Source organism: Gadus macrocephalus, chromosome 4, assembly GCF_031168955.1.
Source record: "Gadus macrocephalus chromosome 4, ASM3116895v1".
Classification (NCBI taxonomy): Eukaryota; Metazoa; Chordata; class Actinopteri; order Gadiformes; family Gadidae; genus Gadus; species Gadus macrocephalus.
Genome location: NC_082385.1, coordinates 20,922,855 through 20,939,833, shown reverse-complemented (window position 1 = coordinate 20,939,833; position 16,979 = coordinate 20,922,855). Strand labels below are relative to the sequence as shown.

General features: G+C 43.0%; 1 protein-coding gene and 1 long non-coding RNA gene across 2 annotated transcripts in view; both read left to right on the top strand.

Annotated features, from left to right (window-relative positions):
• Positions 1-16,979, top strand: part of LOC132456340 (cyclin-T2-like) — a 54,450-nt gene that overhangs the window by 10,882 nt on the left and 26,589 nt on the right. Inside the window, exon 8 of the mRNA XM_060050671.1 lies at positions 15,221-15,291. Within this exon, the coding sequence (XP_059906654.1) occupies positions 15,221-15,291 (71 nt within the window). The remainder of the gene's footprint in view (positions 1-15,220; positions 15,292-16,979) is intronic.
• Positions 11,876-14,859, top strand: LOC132456341 (uncharacterized). Its single transcript, XR_009525438.1, has 2 exons — positions 11,876-12,652; positions 12,905-14,859. It is a non-coding gene; the product is annotated as an uncharacterized LOC132456341 (long non-coding RNA).

Below are 16,979 nucleotides of genomic sequence, written 5' to 3'. Positions count from 1 at the left end.
AAGCCGCCAAACCGGAAACACGCCAATATATCAGCAGCCCTTTGACATATCATAACCAAACTTGATACATAGACCAATGGCCTCATAAAGGTGACACTCAATGAATTTGGTGACCATTGACCTATAGGGGGCGCTGTTATTAATGACGACGTGTTTTAACTCCTCTCTCTTCACATGAGTACATTTCAAACTTATTTTCAATGTTTCATGATACTGTCAGACCTCCGCATATAGCTTATAAATAATTTTTTATGGCAACATCAGAACTTGGCCACCATGTTGAAAGTTGTCAAAATCAGTTGTAAATTTCCACAGGCCACAAATTATGTCCAATCTTCATGGAACTTGGCATATATGATCTTCAAACCAAGTTGAACAAATGAATCAAGCAGCTTTCTCAAATTCAAAACCGTTTGGCCGTGACAGCCAATCAAACTTGACGGCGCTCATTAATGGTTAGACACTGCACTCGTGTGACGACAAGCGGTACTTAATGTATAATGCAACAATGACTATATTTACCATTCCGCCCACCTACAATATAAACTGCAATTCCCACTGGATTAGATGCTTCACAAACCACCTCCAGAACGGATGCTTGTTTACATTGTCTCTTTTAGGGATATTGTTCCGAATACCCCTATGTATTTGGGACATTTGTTCTGTCAGGCAGACTGTATTGCGCCCTTACCTCTAGGTGGGGTCATTTTCCCACATAATGCTCATCCCACCGGCTGTCGGTATTACCGATTACCGAGACGGTCGTCATGTAGCCACCTGGCCGATTACGTCCGCCCGGCAGAATTAGCTTACCGAGTCCCATTATGCTTGACACCCACATTGCTGCTCGCAGCTATATTTGGGTGTCAAGCAACTATGTTGCGAGACAACCTATTGTTTTCGTACGAATTCTTCTTCTTCTTATTATTTACCTGACATGGGAGTCAATGGCAGCCAATAGAACCGCTTGGCGAAAAGTTGTGAAATTTGGCACACTGGTTCAGGACAGCCCCATTAGCCCATTAAGCCAATCTCAGGTTGCTAGCCTAACAGCTCTAGTGCCACCAACAGGTCAAAGTTGGACATGCATTCATGTTCATAACTTTCGACCCATTCGACCAATATTCACAAACCAGGTATCATTGGATTTCTTGAACCAAGCCCAGTTCAACACACCCTATGACGTCATTGCGCCATGACGTATATTTCCGCCATCTTGGTTTATGTCCAAACCCTTGAAAATGCTACTCCTATCACAAATCTTGTCCAATCAACTCGAAACTTGGCAAACAATATCTCCCGGCCATGCTTGATAAAAAACATTGAATAGATTTTTCAAATTCAAAACTGTTTGCCCGCTAAAGCCAATCAAATTTGGCGGCAAAGCCGCCAAACCGGATGTAAGCCCATATCTCAGCAGCCCTTTGACATATCATAACCAACCTTGGTACATAGACCTATGACCCCATAAAGGTGACACTAAATGAATTTGGTGACCTTTGACTTCTAGGGGGCGCTGTTATTAATGTTGATGTGTTTTGACTCCTTTCTCCTCACATGAGTACATTTAAAAATTATTTTCAATGTATTGTGATACTATTAGACCTCCCCGTATAGCTAGTATATTATTTCTTGCAGAAATGTCCGCGACAGCCAATGATATTCGACCACGAAGCCGCCAAACCGGAAACACGCCAATATCTCAGCAGCCCTTTGACATATCATAACCAAACTTGATACATAGACCCATAACATCATCATGGGGACACTCAATGAATTTGGTGACCATTGACCTCTAGGGGGCGCTATAATTAATGAAGACGTGTTCTAACTCCTCTCGCTTCACATGAGTACATTTCAAACTTATTTTCAATGTTTCATGATACTGTCAGACCTCCCCATATAGCTTACAAATTATTTCTCATGGCAACATCAGAACTTGGCCACCATGTTGAAAGTTGTCAAAATCAGTTGTAAATTTCCACAGGCCACAAATTATGTCCAATCTTAATGCAACTTGGCATATATGATCTTCAGACCAAGCTGAACAAATGTATCAAACAGCTTTCTCAATTTCAAAACCGTTTGGCCGTGACAGCCAATCAAACTTGAGGGCGCTCATTAATGGGTAGACACTGCACTCGTGTGGCGACAAGCGGTACTTAATGTATAATGCAGCAATGAATATATTTACCATTCCGCCCACTTACAATATAAACTGCAATTCCCACTGGATTAGATGCTTCACGAACCACCTCCAGAACGGATGCTAGTTTACTTTGTGTCTCTTTTAGGGATATTGTTCCGAATACCCCTATGTATTTGTGACATTTGTTCTGCCAGGCAGACTGTATTGCGCCCTTACCTCTAGGTGGGGTCCTTTTCCCATTTACTCATCCCACCGGCTGTCGGTATTGCCGATTACCGAGACGGTCGTCATGTAGCCACCTGGCCGATTACGTACGCCCGGCGGAATTAGCTTACCGAGTCCCATTATGCTTGACACCCACATTGCTGCTCGCAGCTATATTTGGGTGTCAAGCAACTATGTTGCGAGTAGGGATGGGCACGAGTAGTAAATTCCAAACTCGAGTGATCGAAGGAATTCCTCGAGGATCAATCGAGTACTCGTTAAATCAAATCTATTTTTAGAATGCAACGCATCTGCAGCAGGAATAGGCCTGATGATGAACGGCAATATTACCAACCAAACATGTAGGCCTAATGCTTATTCTCCATCAAAACAGTCAGTTATCAGAGTATTCATTATTTATTTTTGCAAACGTTCAAAACACATTTCCCTTACAAAAATAAATATGCGTCTCACAATTTAAATCACGTCGAACCAAGGCCTGTAACAGTTTAAAAAAAACGAAACAAGTAGCCTAACCATTGCAAATAAATGCTTAAACCTGCAAATAAAACGGCAGCAAATGGACTATGGAAATACTCAGCGTTGTGATCTTCTCTACACGCCCGGGATTACAGCTGCGTCTTGCGGCGGTGAAAATATAGCCGACACACTTTCACTTTCACCGTTGCTGCGGGTCTGCTTTCCCGAACTCACTGTTGTGTTTCAGGAGCATATGTTGCCGCATAGTACTTTCTGGTAGCTCGATTTCGCTTGGCATATTTTACATTTCACCTTATGATCTCCTATTTCTTTAAAGTATTTCAATTCTTCGCTGCGGTTTGCTTTAACCGCCATCTCTTAACTTTTTGAATTCTGGCGTGCCTGCACACGCCACGGAACGCGCCATGGAAATGGATGCATTTAATTTTCTTTGTGCCCACGTCATGCGTTAGTGGCGCCGACAGAAAATTGATACATTTGCTTCAGAAAACTTTGTTTGTGTGTATATGCAAACTCGAGTTTGCCTGTCCACCAACCGAGTTCATTTGTAACGAGTAGTACTCGAGTAATCGATTCCTCACGCCCATCCCTAGTTGCGAGACAACCTATTGTTTTTGTATGAATTCCTATTATTATTATGCTGCCATGGGAGTCAATGGCAGCCCATAGAACCGCTTTGTGAAAAGTTGTGAAATTTGGCACACTGGTTTAGGACAGCCCCATTAGCCCATTGAGCGAATCTCAGGTTGCTAGCCCAACAGCTCTAGCGCCACCAACAGGTCAAAGTTGGGCATGCATTCATGTTCATAACTTTCGACCTATTCGACCAATTTTCACAAACCAGGTATCATTGGATTCCTTGAACCAAGCCCAGTTCAACACACCCTATGACGTCATTGCGCCATGACGTATATGTCCGCCATCTTGGTTTATGTCAAAAACCCTCAAAATGCTACTTCTATCACAAATCTTGTCCAATCATTTCGAAACTTGGCACACATGATCTTCTGGCCATGCCTGATACAAAACATCGAATAGATTTGTCAAATTCAAAACCGTTTGCCCGCTACAGCCAATCAAATTTGGCGGCATAGCCGCCAAACCGGATGTAAGCCCATATCTCAGCAGCCCTTTGACATATCATAACCAACCTTGGTACATAGACCCATGACCCCATAAAGGTTACACTGAATCAATTTGGTGACCTTTGACCTCTAGGGGGCGCTGTTATTAATGTCGATGTGTTTTGACTCCTCTCTTCACATGAGTACATTTAAAACTTATTTTCAATGTCTAGTGATACTATCAGACCTCCCCGTATAGCTAGTATATTATTTCTTGCAGAAATAAGTTGGGCATACATTTCAAACTTATTTTTAATGTCTGAGGATACTGCCAGACCTCCTTATATAGCTTATAAATTATTTCTCATTGCAACATCAGAACTTGGCCGCCATGTTGAAAGTTGTCAAAATCAGTTGTAAATTTCCACAGGCCACAAATTATGTCCAATCTTCATGAAACTTGGCATATATGATCTTCCGACCAAGCTGAACAAATGTATCAAACCGCTTTCTCAAATTCAAAACCGTTTGTCCGTGTCAGCCAATCAAACTTGACGGTGCTCATTAATGGGTAGACACTGCACTCGTGTGGCGACAAGCGGTACTTAATGTATAATGCAACAATGACTATATTTACCATTCTGCCCACTTACAATATAAACTGCAATTCCCACTGGATTAGATGCTTCACGAACCACCTCCAGAACGGATGCTTGTTTACATTGTGTCTCTTTTAGAGATATTGTTCCGAATACCCCTATGTATTTGTGACATTTGTTCTGCCAGGCAGACTGTATTGCGCCCTTTCCTCTAGGTGGGGTCCTTTTCCCATTTGGTAAAATAATGCTCATCCCACCGGCTGTCGGTATTACCGAGACGGTCGTCATGTAGCCCCCTGGCCGATTACGTCCATCCGGCAAAATTAGCTTACCGAGTCCCATTATGCTTGACACCCACATTGCTGCTCGCAGCTATATTTATATTTATTATTTTGATTTCCCCCCTTGAGGTTTAAGTGCAATCAAGAATTACTAGCCAAAAAGGCATTATGGCAGGCCCTGCCATTGTAAACAGTGTAACATATAACATAAAATATAAAATAAAATATTTCTGTAGAATATTAATATTCTACTATTATATTCGTATTAATAGTATAATATTCTACTATTATACTATTATATAATATTCTAATATTAATATTAATATTGATAAAAGGTAGTTCTGATGAAGTGCCAACATAACATTCAACAAAGCGTTAAATCAGTGCATGAGAGCATACGGTGCTTTTTTTAAGTTGGAACATGCGCTTCTTTAAACATTGTTAGCCAGGAAGACTAGCCCGTCTACAACCTCTGGCTTTAGACATGCCCAGTGGCATGTAACAATGCCTCCCCCCTACACTGAAAACCCTCTCTGACAGTGCACTAGTTGCTGTGCTTGAGAGGTATTTTTTTGCCAGGACACCTAGCCTAGGAAAATTCGGTTGCTGGCGCTTCCACTAGGGCTGGGACGACGCGTCGACGTAATCGATGACGTCGAAGTAGGGCTGCTCGATTATGGGAAAAATCATAATCACGATTATTTTGGTCAATATTGATATCACGATTATTCAAACGATTATTTTTGAGTTTGAAAACATGCATTTATTGATACAATCAATTATGACATAGAAACATGTATAAGTATCCAAAATAAAACCTTTTTCGTGTGTAAGTGTACTGTCATGAATACAATATATATATTAAGACAATCAAATATCACAGAAACACGTATAAGTATCCAAAATTAACTTTCTTGTTTAAGTGCACTGCCACAACATTCTGAATATAACTTTTGATTTTTATAAAACATTTCATGAATAAAATATATATACTAAGACCATCAAATATCACACAGAAACACGTATAAGTATCCAAAATTAACTTTCTTTCTCGTTCCTTTTCTCGTTTGACCCCAAAATCGATATCGCGATCGAAATTTGATTAATTGCACAGCCCTACGTCGAAGCATAAATTACGTCGACGCGAAAAATGAGCGTCGACTAAAAAAAAAAAGATGGGCGGCGCCGGAGCTTAGTAGCAACGCGAGCGGCTCCTCAGACTTTCATAAGTGCAAGGCGCCACGCACTCGTTCCTCTAAAGTATGGGAATTATTTGATGTAAAAGGAAACTATTCCGTGATATGTCGTCTGCAAAATGGAGATGACTTTCCATTCTAGCACCACGGCAATTCACCAGCACCTGAAGAGGCGCCAGCAGCTGCAGATGACCGAGCACCGTAGAATTCTAAGAATGCATTACTTTGCACTTTTATTTTGGAATTTAAAGGCAATAAACACGTATTGAAATGTTAAGGAATTCATATTTTTTTCATTCAGATATGTAAATCAACATGTATAAATTGCTATTAGTCCATTAATGGGGAGATAATCGATAATCGAATCGGACTGAAAAAATTAATCGTTAGATTAATCGATGCATCGAAAAAATAATCGCTAGATTAATCGTTTAAAAAATAATCGTTTATCCCAGCCCTAGCTTCCACCACTCGAGAGGATTGGTGTCTGGGTCCACGTCAGGGGTCAATAAGTTGGATTTCAGCTCTTATCTTTTCTTCCTCTGACTAGTTGGGATATGACACTGCACAAACTATCCGTGGGTCCGTCACACAATTCTCTGTAGTCAATGAAGAATACATATATCAAAACACATTTTAGTAATACCACTACATTCACAAACTTGTTTTCATGCTACAATTTCTGCAAAATATGAATTGTGCACGCACACAGAGAGAGGGAAATTCAAGATTTAAATACACATTTTGTCCAAAGATTGGCTTGATATAATGTATAAATTACATGATGCATTAATTGTCTTGAGGATAAAAAAAATATCACTTGATTCATAGCCATATTTTAGATAGATACATCCCGAGGTGTTTTCAAGATTTAAATACACATTTTGTCAAAATATTTGCTTGATATAATGTATTAATTACATGATGCATTAATTGTCTTGAGAATGGAAGAAATGTCACTTGATTCATAGCGATTAGTTAGACTTCCCGATAGCATTGTGCAATCTGTGTCCAAAGCACTGGAGCTTGGGCCACGCATTGTCCTTCAGAGCTTTGATCAAGTCGCTGCCGCTATCAGTAGTCATGCAAATGAGTGTCTTCGGCAAGGTTCCATGATTTATAGGCATCTCTTAGCCCCTGGGCTATTATTTCACCTGTGTGGTCTTCTGGAAAGTATGCCGTTTGAAGGCAGACGCTTCGCAGAGTCCAAACGTTGTTGATAAAGTGCACAGTAAGACTGTATGGTTGCATCGTCCGACTTCACCATAAATCTGTGGTGGCAGAATAAAAGGACACCACTTCCAACTCCTTTGCGATCCGTTGTCTGGTGCTATTATATAGTTCAGGCAAGGCTACGTCGGAGAATATTTTTCGGCTTGGTACCACATACTTGGGGTCCAAAACTTTTAGCATATTGATGAAGCCTGGCTTTTCTAGAGTATAAATTGGGACCTTATCCTTTGCTATACACTAGGGATGGGCCGATAGTTGATTCTATCGACTATCGACGATAGATGGATTCCATCGTCGATCGTCTCAAGTTGCCAATAAAAAGGCGATCATTATTTTTTGGTGGCTATTTTTTTTTCAACTAATATATGGATGATGGCTATTTTTAGAACTTAAAAAGGCCCGCAAAATTGTAATTTAAGTTAACTGGCACTGGTGGAAACGTACTATATAGCGCTGACCTGCCGTATTCACTCACTGCTACGAGAGGAGAGGGAGAGGGGCTCGGAAAAAAACGCTCGCACGGCGAAATGACATCACACCCCGCTGCACCATTTCCGGGTCACAGCTGTACACTAGCTACTGTGTTCGAAATCGTTCCCTATTCACTCCCTCACTATTCCTTATATAGTGTTCATGATATAGTGCACTATAGGGAACGAACAAACGAGAATTTGGACACTACGCTGAACATTTCTAAGCGTCATTTGCGTCAGTAAATGCGCCGGGTATTTGTGTGACGCAGACAGATGCGCCCACATCATCTAAACAAACCGGGCACTCATGAGGAAAGCTGGAGCTTGTATTGATGTTGAATGCTACATTTCCTTGATCATTTTTTTTTTAATTAATTTTGAATGTTAAATTTTCTATGTTAAATTCCAATTAAATTGTTAACATTTCTAAACGTAAGCCGGAGACTCCATTAAATGTATTAGTTTTCGCAGTTATTCAGCTTCTTCTCCTCTGGAAAAACACGACCGCATTCCATTCATTTTGGTACACGGGAGTAACGTGTAGGGAACATATGTACGCTCAAATTTTGGGTATTTTAAGTGCACTATATAGTGCATGAAATGAACCACTGAGAATTCGAACACCACTACAAAATGGCAAGCACCCTATATAGTGCTCTATCTGTGATAGGAAACGATTTCGAACACAGCTACTGCTTCCATCGAAGGCTGTCTCACTTGTATTTGTTTCCCCGCGAGAAGGCGCCCAGGATTGAGGGCTGCTGCGAGGTTGTAGCAGAGGCCGCGGCACGTGGAGCTAAAGTAGCATGATCTGCCGGATGATGCACTCCTAAATGAGTGTGTAAATTGGTTGTCTGGGAATCCTTCACCGGATTCATCCTTTTACAAAGCTGACATATCGGCTGGTTGACGTCTTTAGGTTCACCATTATCATTTGGCTTGAATCCAAAAAACTTCCAGATGGGCGAAATTGCTGTAGTCTTACTAACTAAGACAGCCTCCATTTTGTGTAACATGTGCTGCTTAAACAGCGCCAGTAGGTTTCACTATTGAGACTGTCATCATGACAGGCACCGACGTATCGAAACTTAAATCAGCGGAGGCTCACGCTGGTCCAAGGGGAAGACCATCCTTTGACTTCGGGATGCTCCAGTTGAGCAGCATGCGCTCTATTGCTCCTGCAATAGCTTCGCCCGTGTGTGATCCCTTGAATTCATTCGCATGAAGTATGACGCTTTCTGGAGTGAATGTTTCCAAGTTTACCCAGTGGGCTGTCAAGCTAAGCAGGGAAAGTGGGGAGACTTGGCTGCTCCAGATGTCAGTTGAAAAGCTTATGGTCCCTGCCTCCCCTAGCTTTACTAAAACATGCTCAGTTACTTTATGTTTTAGTGCAGGGACAGTCGTCGCCGTTATGTATTTGCGACTTGGGACCTTATACTTAGGTACTGCGTGAGCCATAAAAAGCCGGAAGCCCACGCTTTCAACGAAGGAGAGGGGCAGGTTACAGAGAACAGTCATCTCGGTTATTTTCTCGGACATCTGTCTTGCTGCTTCACTCTTCTCGTCCCACTGCTCTTTCGCACGAAGTGAACTGACCAGGGATCGTTGCTGCGGTCCATCCCGCTTTCTCTTGCTAGCTGCAGTTGCCTCAGTCTCGAACTCTTTGTGTTCGTTCACATGTTTCGACTTCAAATGTTTTATCAGGTTCGAGGTATTGAAACTGCCCCGTTTAACTCCACCTCTCGAAACTTTCATGTCGCAAATCTTGCATTTAGCCAATGTACTCGCCGGCGTTTCTATAATGAAATAATTCCACACTGCAGACATTTTCTTCTCCTGGTTTGTTTTCCCGCCGCATGAAAAATACGGTTAAGAGCGGCTATTGGCCCGCTCTCATTGGTCTGGAGCAGGCCAATAGCGATAGTGAGTGTCGGGAGAGAGAAGGCTGCGTTCAAGTGACATACAAGCATCAAAATGGTATCGGTGCACTATTTGTTGGTACTCGCCGTTTCCGATACCACCATTTTAGTGCTGGATCGGATCTACTTCCGATACTGGTATCGGAATCGGTGCAACACTAGTGGTTACGAACCAACCAAGTGGGCAGGGCCATGAATAATAGTTTGACAACGCTACGTCACAGTGTCACCTTATCCAGATCGGCTCATTTCTTCTGCCTTTTTCCTTTCATTGCCTATTGCATTCAGCAGACAAACTGCATAGATTTCAAACTTACCACAGCTCACAAACTTATTCAGACCTATGTTATTTAACAAACAATAGGAAAAATGTGATTTTAATGGCATGGGCTCTTTAACAGGCCAAATATTTATGACACCCCCCTTTACCCATGCCCCCACACGGGCAAGAAAAAACTCCCTTGAAATCAGCAAGCGCTCTGTCCAGCCGATTTCTTTTTAACCTTCGGCAGTGAAAGAAGGCCAGCTCCCGAAGACCGGAGGGACCGAGAAGGACTATAAGGAATGATCAGGTCCTTCCTTTGGTCTGATTCTTGCAATGTTTCTCAGATGGAAAAAGGCAATTCTAGTTATACTTCTTATATGTTGGTCAAAGCATAGTTCAGGGTCAAACAGGACACCAAGATTTTTGACAGACGCACTCTGTGGGATGGCGAGGCCATCCAACCACAGTGAGACATCCTCAAACTCTCCGGTCCCGCTTCGAGCCGATAATTATCAGCTGTCTTCCCAGTGTTAAGCTGTAGGAAGTTTTGGGACATCCAGCCCTTCACAGCAGCCAGACAGGACTCAACCCTTTTGAATCTGGGCCAAGTCCCCGGTATCTACAGGAATGTAGAGCTGCGTATCATTGGAGTAGCAGTGGAAACTAAATCCGAAGCTGCGGATAACGTCGACCAGGGGAAGCATGTAGATTGCAAAAAGTAATGGACCTAGGACCGACCCTTGTGGTACGCCAAAGCGTAATTTGCAGTGCTTTGATTCTGAACCCTCATGAAGCACAAATTGGGTTCTACCTGTGAGGTACGATTCAAGCCAACCAAGAGCCGTACCCGCGAAACCAACATAGTGCTCAAGACGGTGAAGTAGAGTGCTGTGGTCGATCGTGTCGAACGCAGCGCTTAGGTCCAGCAGCACAAGCATTGAGCTTGTATTTTTATCCAAAGCAAGAAGGATGTCATTTACAACTCTCGTAATAGCAGTTTCAGTTGAGTGGGAAATTCCTGAACCCCGACTGGAAAGGTTCGAAGAGATTGTTCCTCGTCAGATAATCAACGATTTGCTTTGCTACAATCCTTTCCTGTACCCTGGAAAGGAAGGGCAGATTCGTTATTGGCCGATAGTTCCTGACTAATTCAGGATCTAGGCCAGGCTTTTTGAGTGGCGTTTTTATCACCGCAGCCTTGAAATTGGAGGGAACAATTCCTATTGAAAACGAGAGATTCATAAGCGAGAGGATTGCAGGCCACACCGTGGGAAGAAGTTCCTTGAGAACCCTGGAAGGGAGAGGATCCAGCATACAAGTTGTTTGCTTTGATGCCTTTATCACCCTTTCAAGTTCCACCAAAGGAATTGCCTTGATCTCCAGGAGAGTTGCGTCAGAGTTCCCCATCCTGCCCCACAGGATGTGTAGGACAAGCCTCGCGGCAAGCATCAATTTCCTCTTTAATTGATTGAATCTTATTCTCAAAGAAATCCATGAATTCACCTGCCACGATCGAGGAGCCTACGGTCTGAGTCTGTTTCTGAGTCGGACTCCTCACCGTGTCAAAAAGAAACTTGGCATTGTTTCTATTCAAGTTGATGATACTGGAAAAGTAGGCGTTCCTGGCAGTAGTCAGCGCACCCTTATAGGTGAGCAGACTGTTATGCCATGCAAGATGAAAGACCTCAAGTTTAGTCGAGCGCCATTTGCGTTCAAGGATCCTGCAGCTTCGCTTCAGAGTGCGTTTCTGCATTAAACCAGGGGGCTGGTTTTTTCAATGTTCGTTTTTTAGTGACGATCGGAGCAACTGAATCAATGGCAGCAGACAAGGCAATGTTGAGGTCATCAGTAAGGCACTCCACAGAACCACTATAGTTACAAAGAGGTGCAAGTGAACCAGATAACTTATCTGCCATAGCTGTAATGGTTGCAGGTGTGATGCGGCGACAGCTGAAAGTAGCTTGCTGATCGTCGCAGGGGCAGGATACCACCACCTGGAAAGTGATAAAGCTGAGGTGTAGGAAGAGACCACTAGCTGTGAAATGTCTACACCGCGGGTCAGAACGAGATCCAGCGTGTTTCCACCGATGTGGGTTGGGTGCTGGACGAGCTGTTTGAAGCCAAGCGTATCTGTAATGGACAGAAAAGCCCTTGCGAGGGCATCAGATGGGTTATTCACATGAATGTTGAAATCCCCAATAAGCAAAATATTGTCTGAGTATGTAGCCAGATCAGCTGCAAAGTCCGAAAACTCATCCACAAAAGGTGAATACGGTCCTAAGGGACGGTATACTACAGCTAAAACGAAAGAGTCTGGAACTCCTTTCGCTTCTCGGGTAGCTGAGGTGCAGAGCGCAAGCACCTCAAAGGATCTAAATATATATCTATTCTTTGGCTTTAAATTAAGCTTAGAATTAGATATCAGGGCTACTCCACCACCTTTCTTAACTTCTCTAGATACTTGGGTGCTAACCTAATGGGGTGGAGTAGCTTCGTTTAGGGCTAGAAACTCATCTGGTTTTAACCAGGTTTCACAAAGGCTCAGTATGTCGACCTTTTAATCAATAATTAGATTATGGACCAAGAGCGCTTTAGATGAAAGCGACCTTAAGTTCATGAACCCTATTCTGAGTGCTTCCATTTTATTATTTTCAGAGGGAGTTCTGAGGCGATCAGTGGGTTCGCGAGAGTTCGACATACTGGTCGCGGGCCTCGCCTGCGGGTTTTACACCTCGAGACAGTGCGAGGCCGCACCACCGTACATATAGGTACAGTAGTGCGAGGCCGCACCACCGTACATATAGGTACAGTAGTGCGAGGCCGCACCACCGTACATATAGGTACAGTAGTGCGAGGCCGCACCACCGTACATATAGGTACAGTAGTGCGAGGCCGCACCACCGTACATATAGGTACAGTAGTGCGAGGCCGCACCACCGTACATATAGGTACAGTAGTGCGAGGCCGCACCACCGTACATATAGGTACAGTAGTGCGAGGCCGCACCACCGTACATATAGGTACAGTGTTAATTTCAGAGGGAGTCCGGTTAAAACTCGGTTCTGAAAGAGTTGTTGACATGCGATTTGACATGCAATTTTGCACGACCGTACATATAGGTACAGCGTTAATTTCAGAGGGAGTCCGGTTAACACTCAGCTCTGTCATGCGATTTGACATGCAATTTTGCACCACCGTACATATAGGTACATTGTTAATTTCAGAGGGATTCCGGTTAACACTCAGCTCTGAAAAGATTGGTGCAATAGATACTGGTTCAGCTAACCCATCTGCTGTTCTAGACTCTGCAACGTAAACTATCATGTTGCTAGCAGGTTTGCTAAACTCCTGCCGCCCAGCGTGCTGTGAGTGGATGAGTCACGCCTGGCTAAGACATCTGTTTTTTGACATAATTGAGGCGCCTAACCCAGTAGGGTGTAGGCCGTCTCTCATGAGCACACCAGGGCGACCCCACAGGGAGGGCAGTTAGAGCCTAGCTATGTTACTTTTTGTGACCTCAATTTGTCTTGTCCTAGCATCGTTTGTGCCGACATGAACTACAATGTTATAGAAACTAGTGTCGGTGTTTGGTGCATCTAATCTAACTCCGTATGTCGGCACCCTAAGATTAGCTTCAATGTCGGGAGCCCTGGCCCCAGGTAGGCAAATAACCTTTGCTGGCGAGTGTAGTCTACCTTTACGTGTAACAGTCACCTATGACTAGCGTTTTTACCCCCGAAAAGGACTTGCAAGGCAGGGTACTGACAGCAACCTGCCTCGCAAGTGGTGCTGACGACAGGATTGCCTTGACGGAGTCACTGCTAACGATAGCGTTAGCTCCACGAGTCCGCCTGGCGGGTCTCTTCTCTATACTTTCTGGAGTATCTGTTTTCTTTATGCTTGCTACCCTTTCATCCTCTAACTGACAGATACGTCTCTCTAACAGAGCTATCTTATCCATGAGAAAGGCAGAGCAAGAACAACCGGAATCCATGCTTACCGTGGTTGATGCAGACGGAGCTCCAGCGAGGAAACAGCGAATACAATACAGAGTATGCAGAACAGGTCGCAGATATAAATACCGAAAAATAGATACAAACCGAGATAGCAGGTCGACGCTAAGCTTCCTGCTAATAAAACCAAACAAACCAAGCCGGCTACCCGGAAGTTGCGTCTGCGGCGTCACACGGCATTCTCGGGTCAGCCTGTGGAGAGAGAGCACAGGTTACAGATATGAGGAGGGCGGGGATCTCCTGAGACGTAAGCTAATTTCTGGGGCAATTAATCGCCCAGAAAAATGTATTATCGTGACAGGCCTAGGATTAGCAACCCTGATATTAGGGATGCACTGAATTTCCGGCCACCGAAAAAAAATTATCACCGAAACAATACGGCCGAAACAGAAATTTTTGATGACGTAAACAAGAAGCGCGGCCAGCACACGCTTGTCTGGATAAGCGCCAATATGTCTGCGCTGTGGACGTTTTTCAATGTTTCTGAGAAAGACCCACGTATAGCGATTTGCAAAAATTGCAATGCCTTGATTTTATTGAAGCTAGTAAACAGTCATAGCCAAAAATGCAATTGTTGTATTACCAAGTATAAACGGTATAAACTTTGAAACTAGGTCAACCGCCATCTTCTCCGTCAACTCTCGTCTCACACTCGGTGACAGCGTCTGGCAGCGCGCCAATTCTCGGTGACAGCGTCTTATAACGTTCTATATATAATATAATTTTATGTATAATATCACTGCCAAAAGCTCTGTGCGCCTCCGGATGGTCGTAGCGCGGGGAGCTCTCGTAGGGATTGGGCTTTGCAGGGGTTGTTTACCGGCGTTGCTATGGTTACCGGGCTTGCGTGTTCCAACGCTTTATTAGGTAGCCTATCCAATAGGTTTGTATCCATTTATTTTTTTTATGAAAAAACACATCAAAAATAAAACAGTGCTAAGACAAACTGCCGAACTTTTAACCTAACACCGTATACCGCGGCAACCCTAAATGGTACTAATAATTGTCATAATAATTTCTTTCGGTGTTTCGCTTTTCGGCCTTGGTTTCCTCATTTTCGGTTTTCGGTTTCGGCCAAGAATTTTCATTTCGGTGCATCCCTACCTGATATACACTAATGCATGTACCAGGATGTTTTCTGATACGAGAACAGGCTCTTAATTTAATTAAACACTGCTTTCCTGAGGGTCTTTGACTTGAATGTGGAATTCAACATCAGTTCCCCCGCTGAAAAGGAACCAAGATGGCTTTTTCAATTGAAGTGATGCCATCAATTGCTACCGTGGTAACTTAATCTCACAGTATGTTCCTATTGTTTTGCAGAGCTGACTCATGAGTTCCTTCAGATCTTGGAGAAGACGCCCAGCAGGCTGAAGAGAATACGTAACTGGAGGGTAAGTCACGATCCGGGGATAGAAGTGGGAGAATGGAAGCTGAGCAAGGGTAGTATTAATCGATTAAGAGCTAACCAATGCTACTAGAGGGAAGCTCAACTATGCTAGTAAAGCAAAAAAAATAATTTTGGTGTGATCATGGATTCTACATTTCGTCATATGTGCCATATTATGTAACGGGGTTTCCGCTGGGTTGTTAAAGGTATTAGAAGGTAGTAAATGAAATGAGCCCAAATTAAGCCATTAAAAATGTAATAAACGTCATCTGACCAGGTATTACATTTCCAACTAGGCCTATGAGTTTTTCAATTTGTAATTTACGTGCAGGCCTATCTCCTAAAACCACTAAAACTTACGTGGATTTATTTTTATGTTGCGAGTTGGACCTGAGCGATATCAATCAGGGCTCCAGACTAACTTTATGCGTTGGTTGCACTGGTGCGCCTAACTTTTTTTTTTAGGTGCACCAGCACAAAATTTGGGTGCACCAAATTTTTTATTGTGTCGCTTTTAACGCCATAACTTTCATATAATGTGAATAATGGTGCGTTCCAGGCAACCCGTAACCCGTGTTTTCACAACCTTGTACTCGTGAAAATGCCCTGGAACGGCAAACAAACCTGCTACTCACTACCCGTGTACTCGTACCAGACCGATTCACTCCCAGTTCCAGCTCGTAACTTACGGGCTAAAAGTGTCCCTGGAACACAGCATGAGGTGTAGAGAAATGCTTGTCTTTATTTGAAGCACAATTGTTAGGGGTGTGACGAGATTAAACTCGACGATATTACCCCTCGTGTTAAAAATCGGTCTCGTGAGATTTGTGAGCTATCCAAACTTCTATTTGTGGCCTGTAGGGGCAGTAATGCGCCTTTGCTACGTCAAGCCTGCCAGAACCTAACAAAGGAGAAGGAGGAGGAGAAGGAGGGGAAGCAGGGGAAGCAGCCATAGGCAGCTTCCCCAGAATGACTATTACCGTGGAAGATGCCCGCGCCACTTTTAAATGGTTTGTTTGGCAGCATTTTGGGTACCTGGCGGAAATGATGAATGGCAGTAGAGTGACTGATAAGACACGGACAATACCAAGTTGTCAGTGACATACTTGGTCGGACTGTGTTTGCACTATTTGCACTCTGCATTGATGGAGTAGAACTTTGATTTGGTTTTGCACATAATATTGTTTGCACTTGAAAAAAAAGAGAATTATTTAATTTAATTTATTTTACTTATACATTTTAGTTTTAGTTTCAATTTCATGAATGTTAAGAGTTATAATAAAACATTTTAAAATGCATGTGCAACTCGGTTAAATAAAAGTCTGTTGGTCCAGTCATATATTTTGTCATTGTCGTTTTCTTAAAATCTCGTCTTGTCTCGTTCTCGTGAACCGAATATCGTGTCTCGTCTCGTCTCGTGAGCTGAGTGTATCGTCACACCCCTAACAATTGTATATAAAAAAAATAATGAAGTGTTTCAAGTTTTTCAATGAGCTAAAATGGAACACTTCAAACAAAGAAACTAAGCAAAATAAAACATTTCCAAATAAAAGGGCTTTTGTTTGTAATTCAGACTCTGAATAACTACTTTCAGTAGTAGGGCAGGTTGGAACAGTAGGCTTAGTTTTTTTGAATGAAAAAACATTCTATGCTTTTACCTCGCTTAATTTTCCCCCTCTTTTGTCGCGTTTA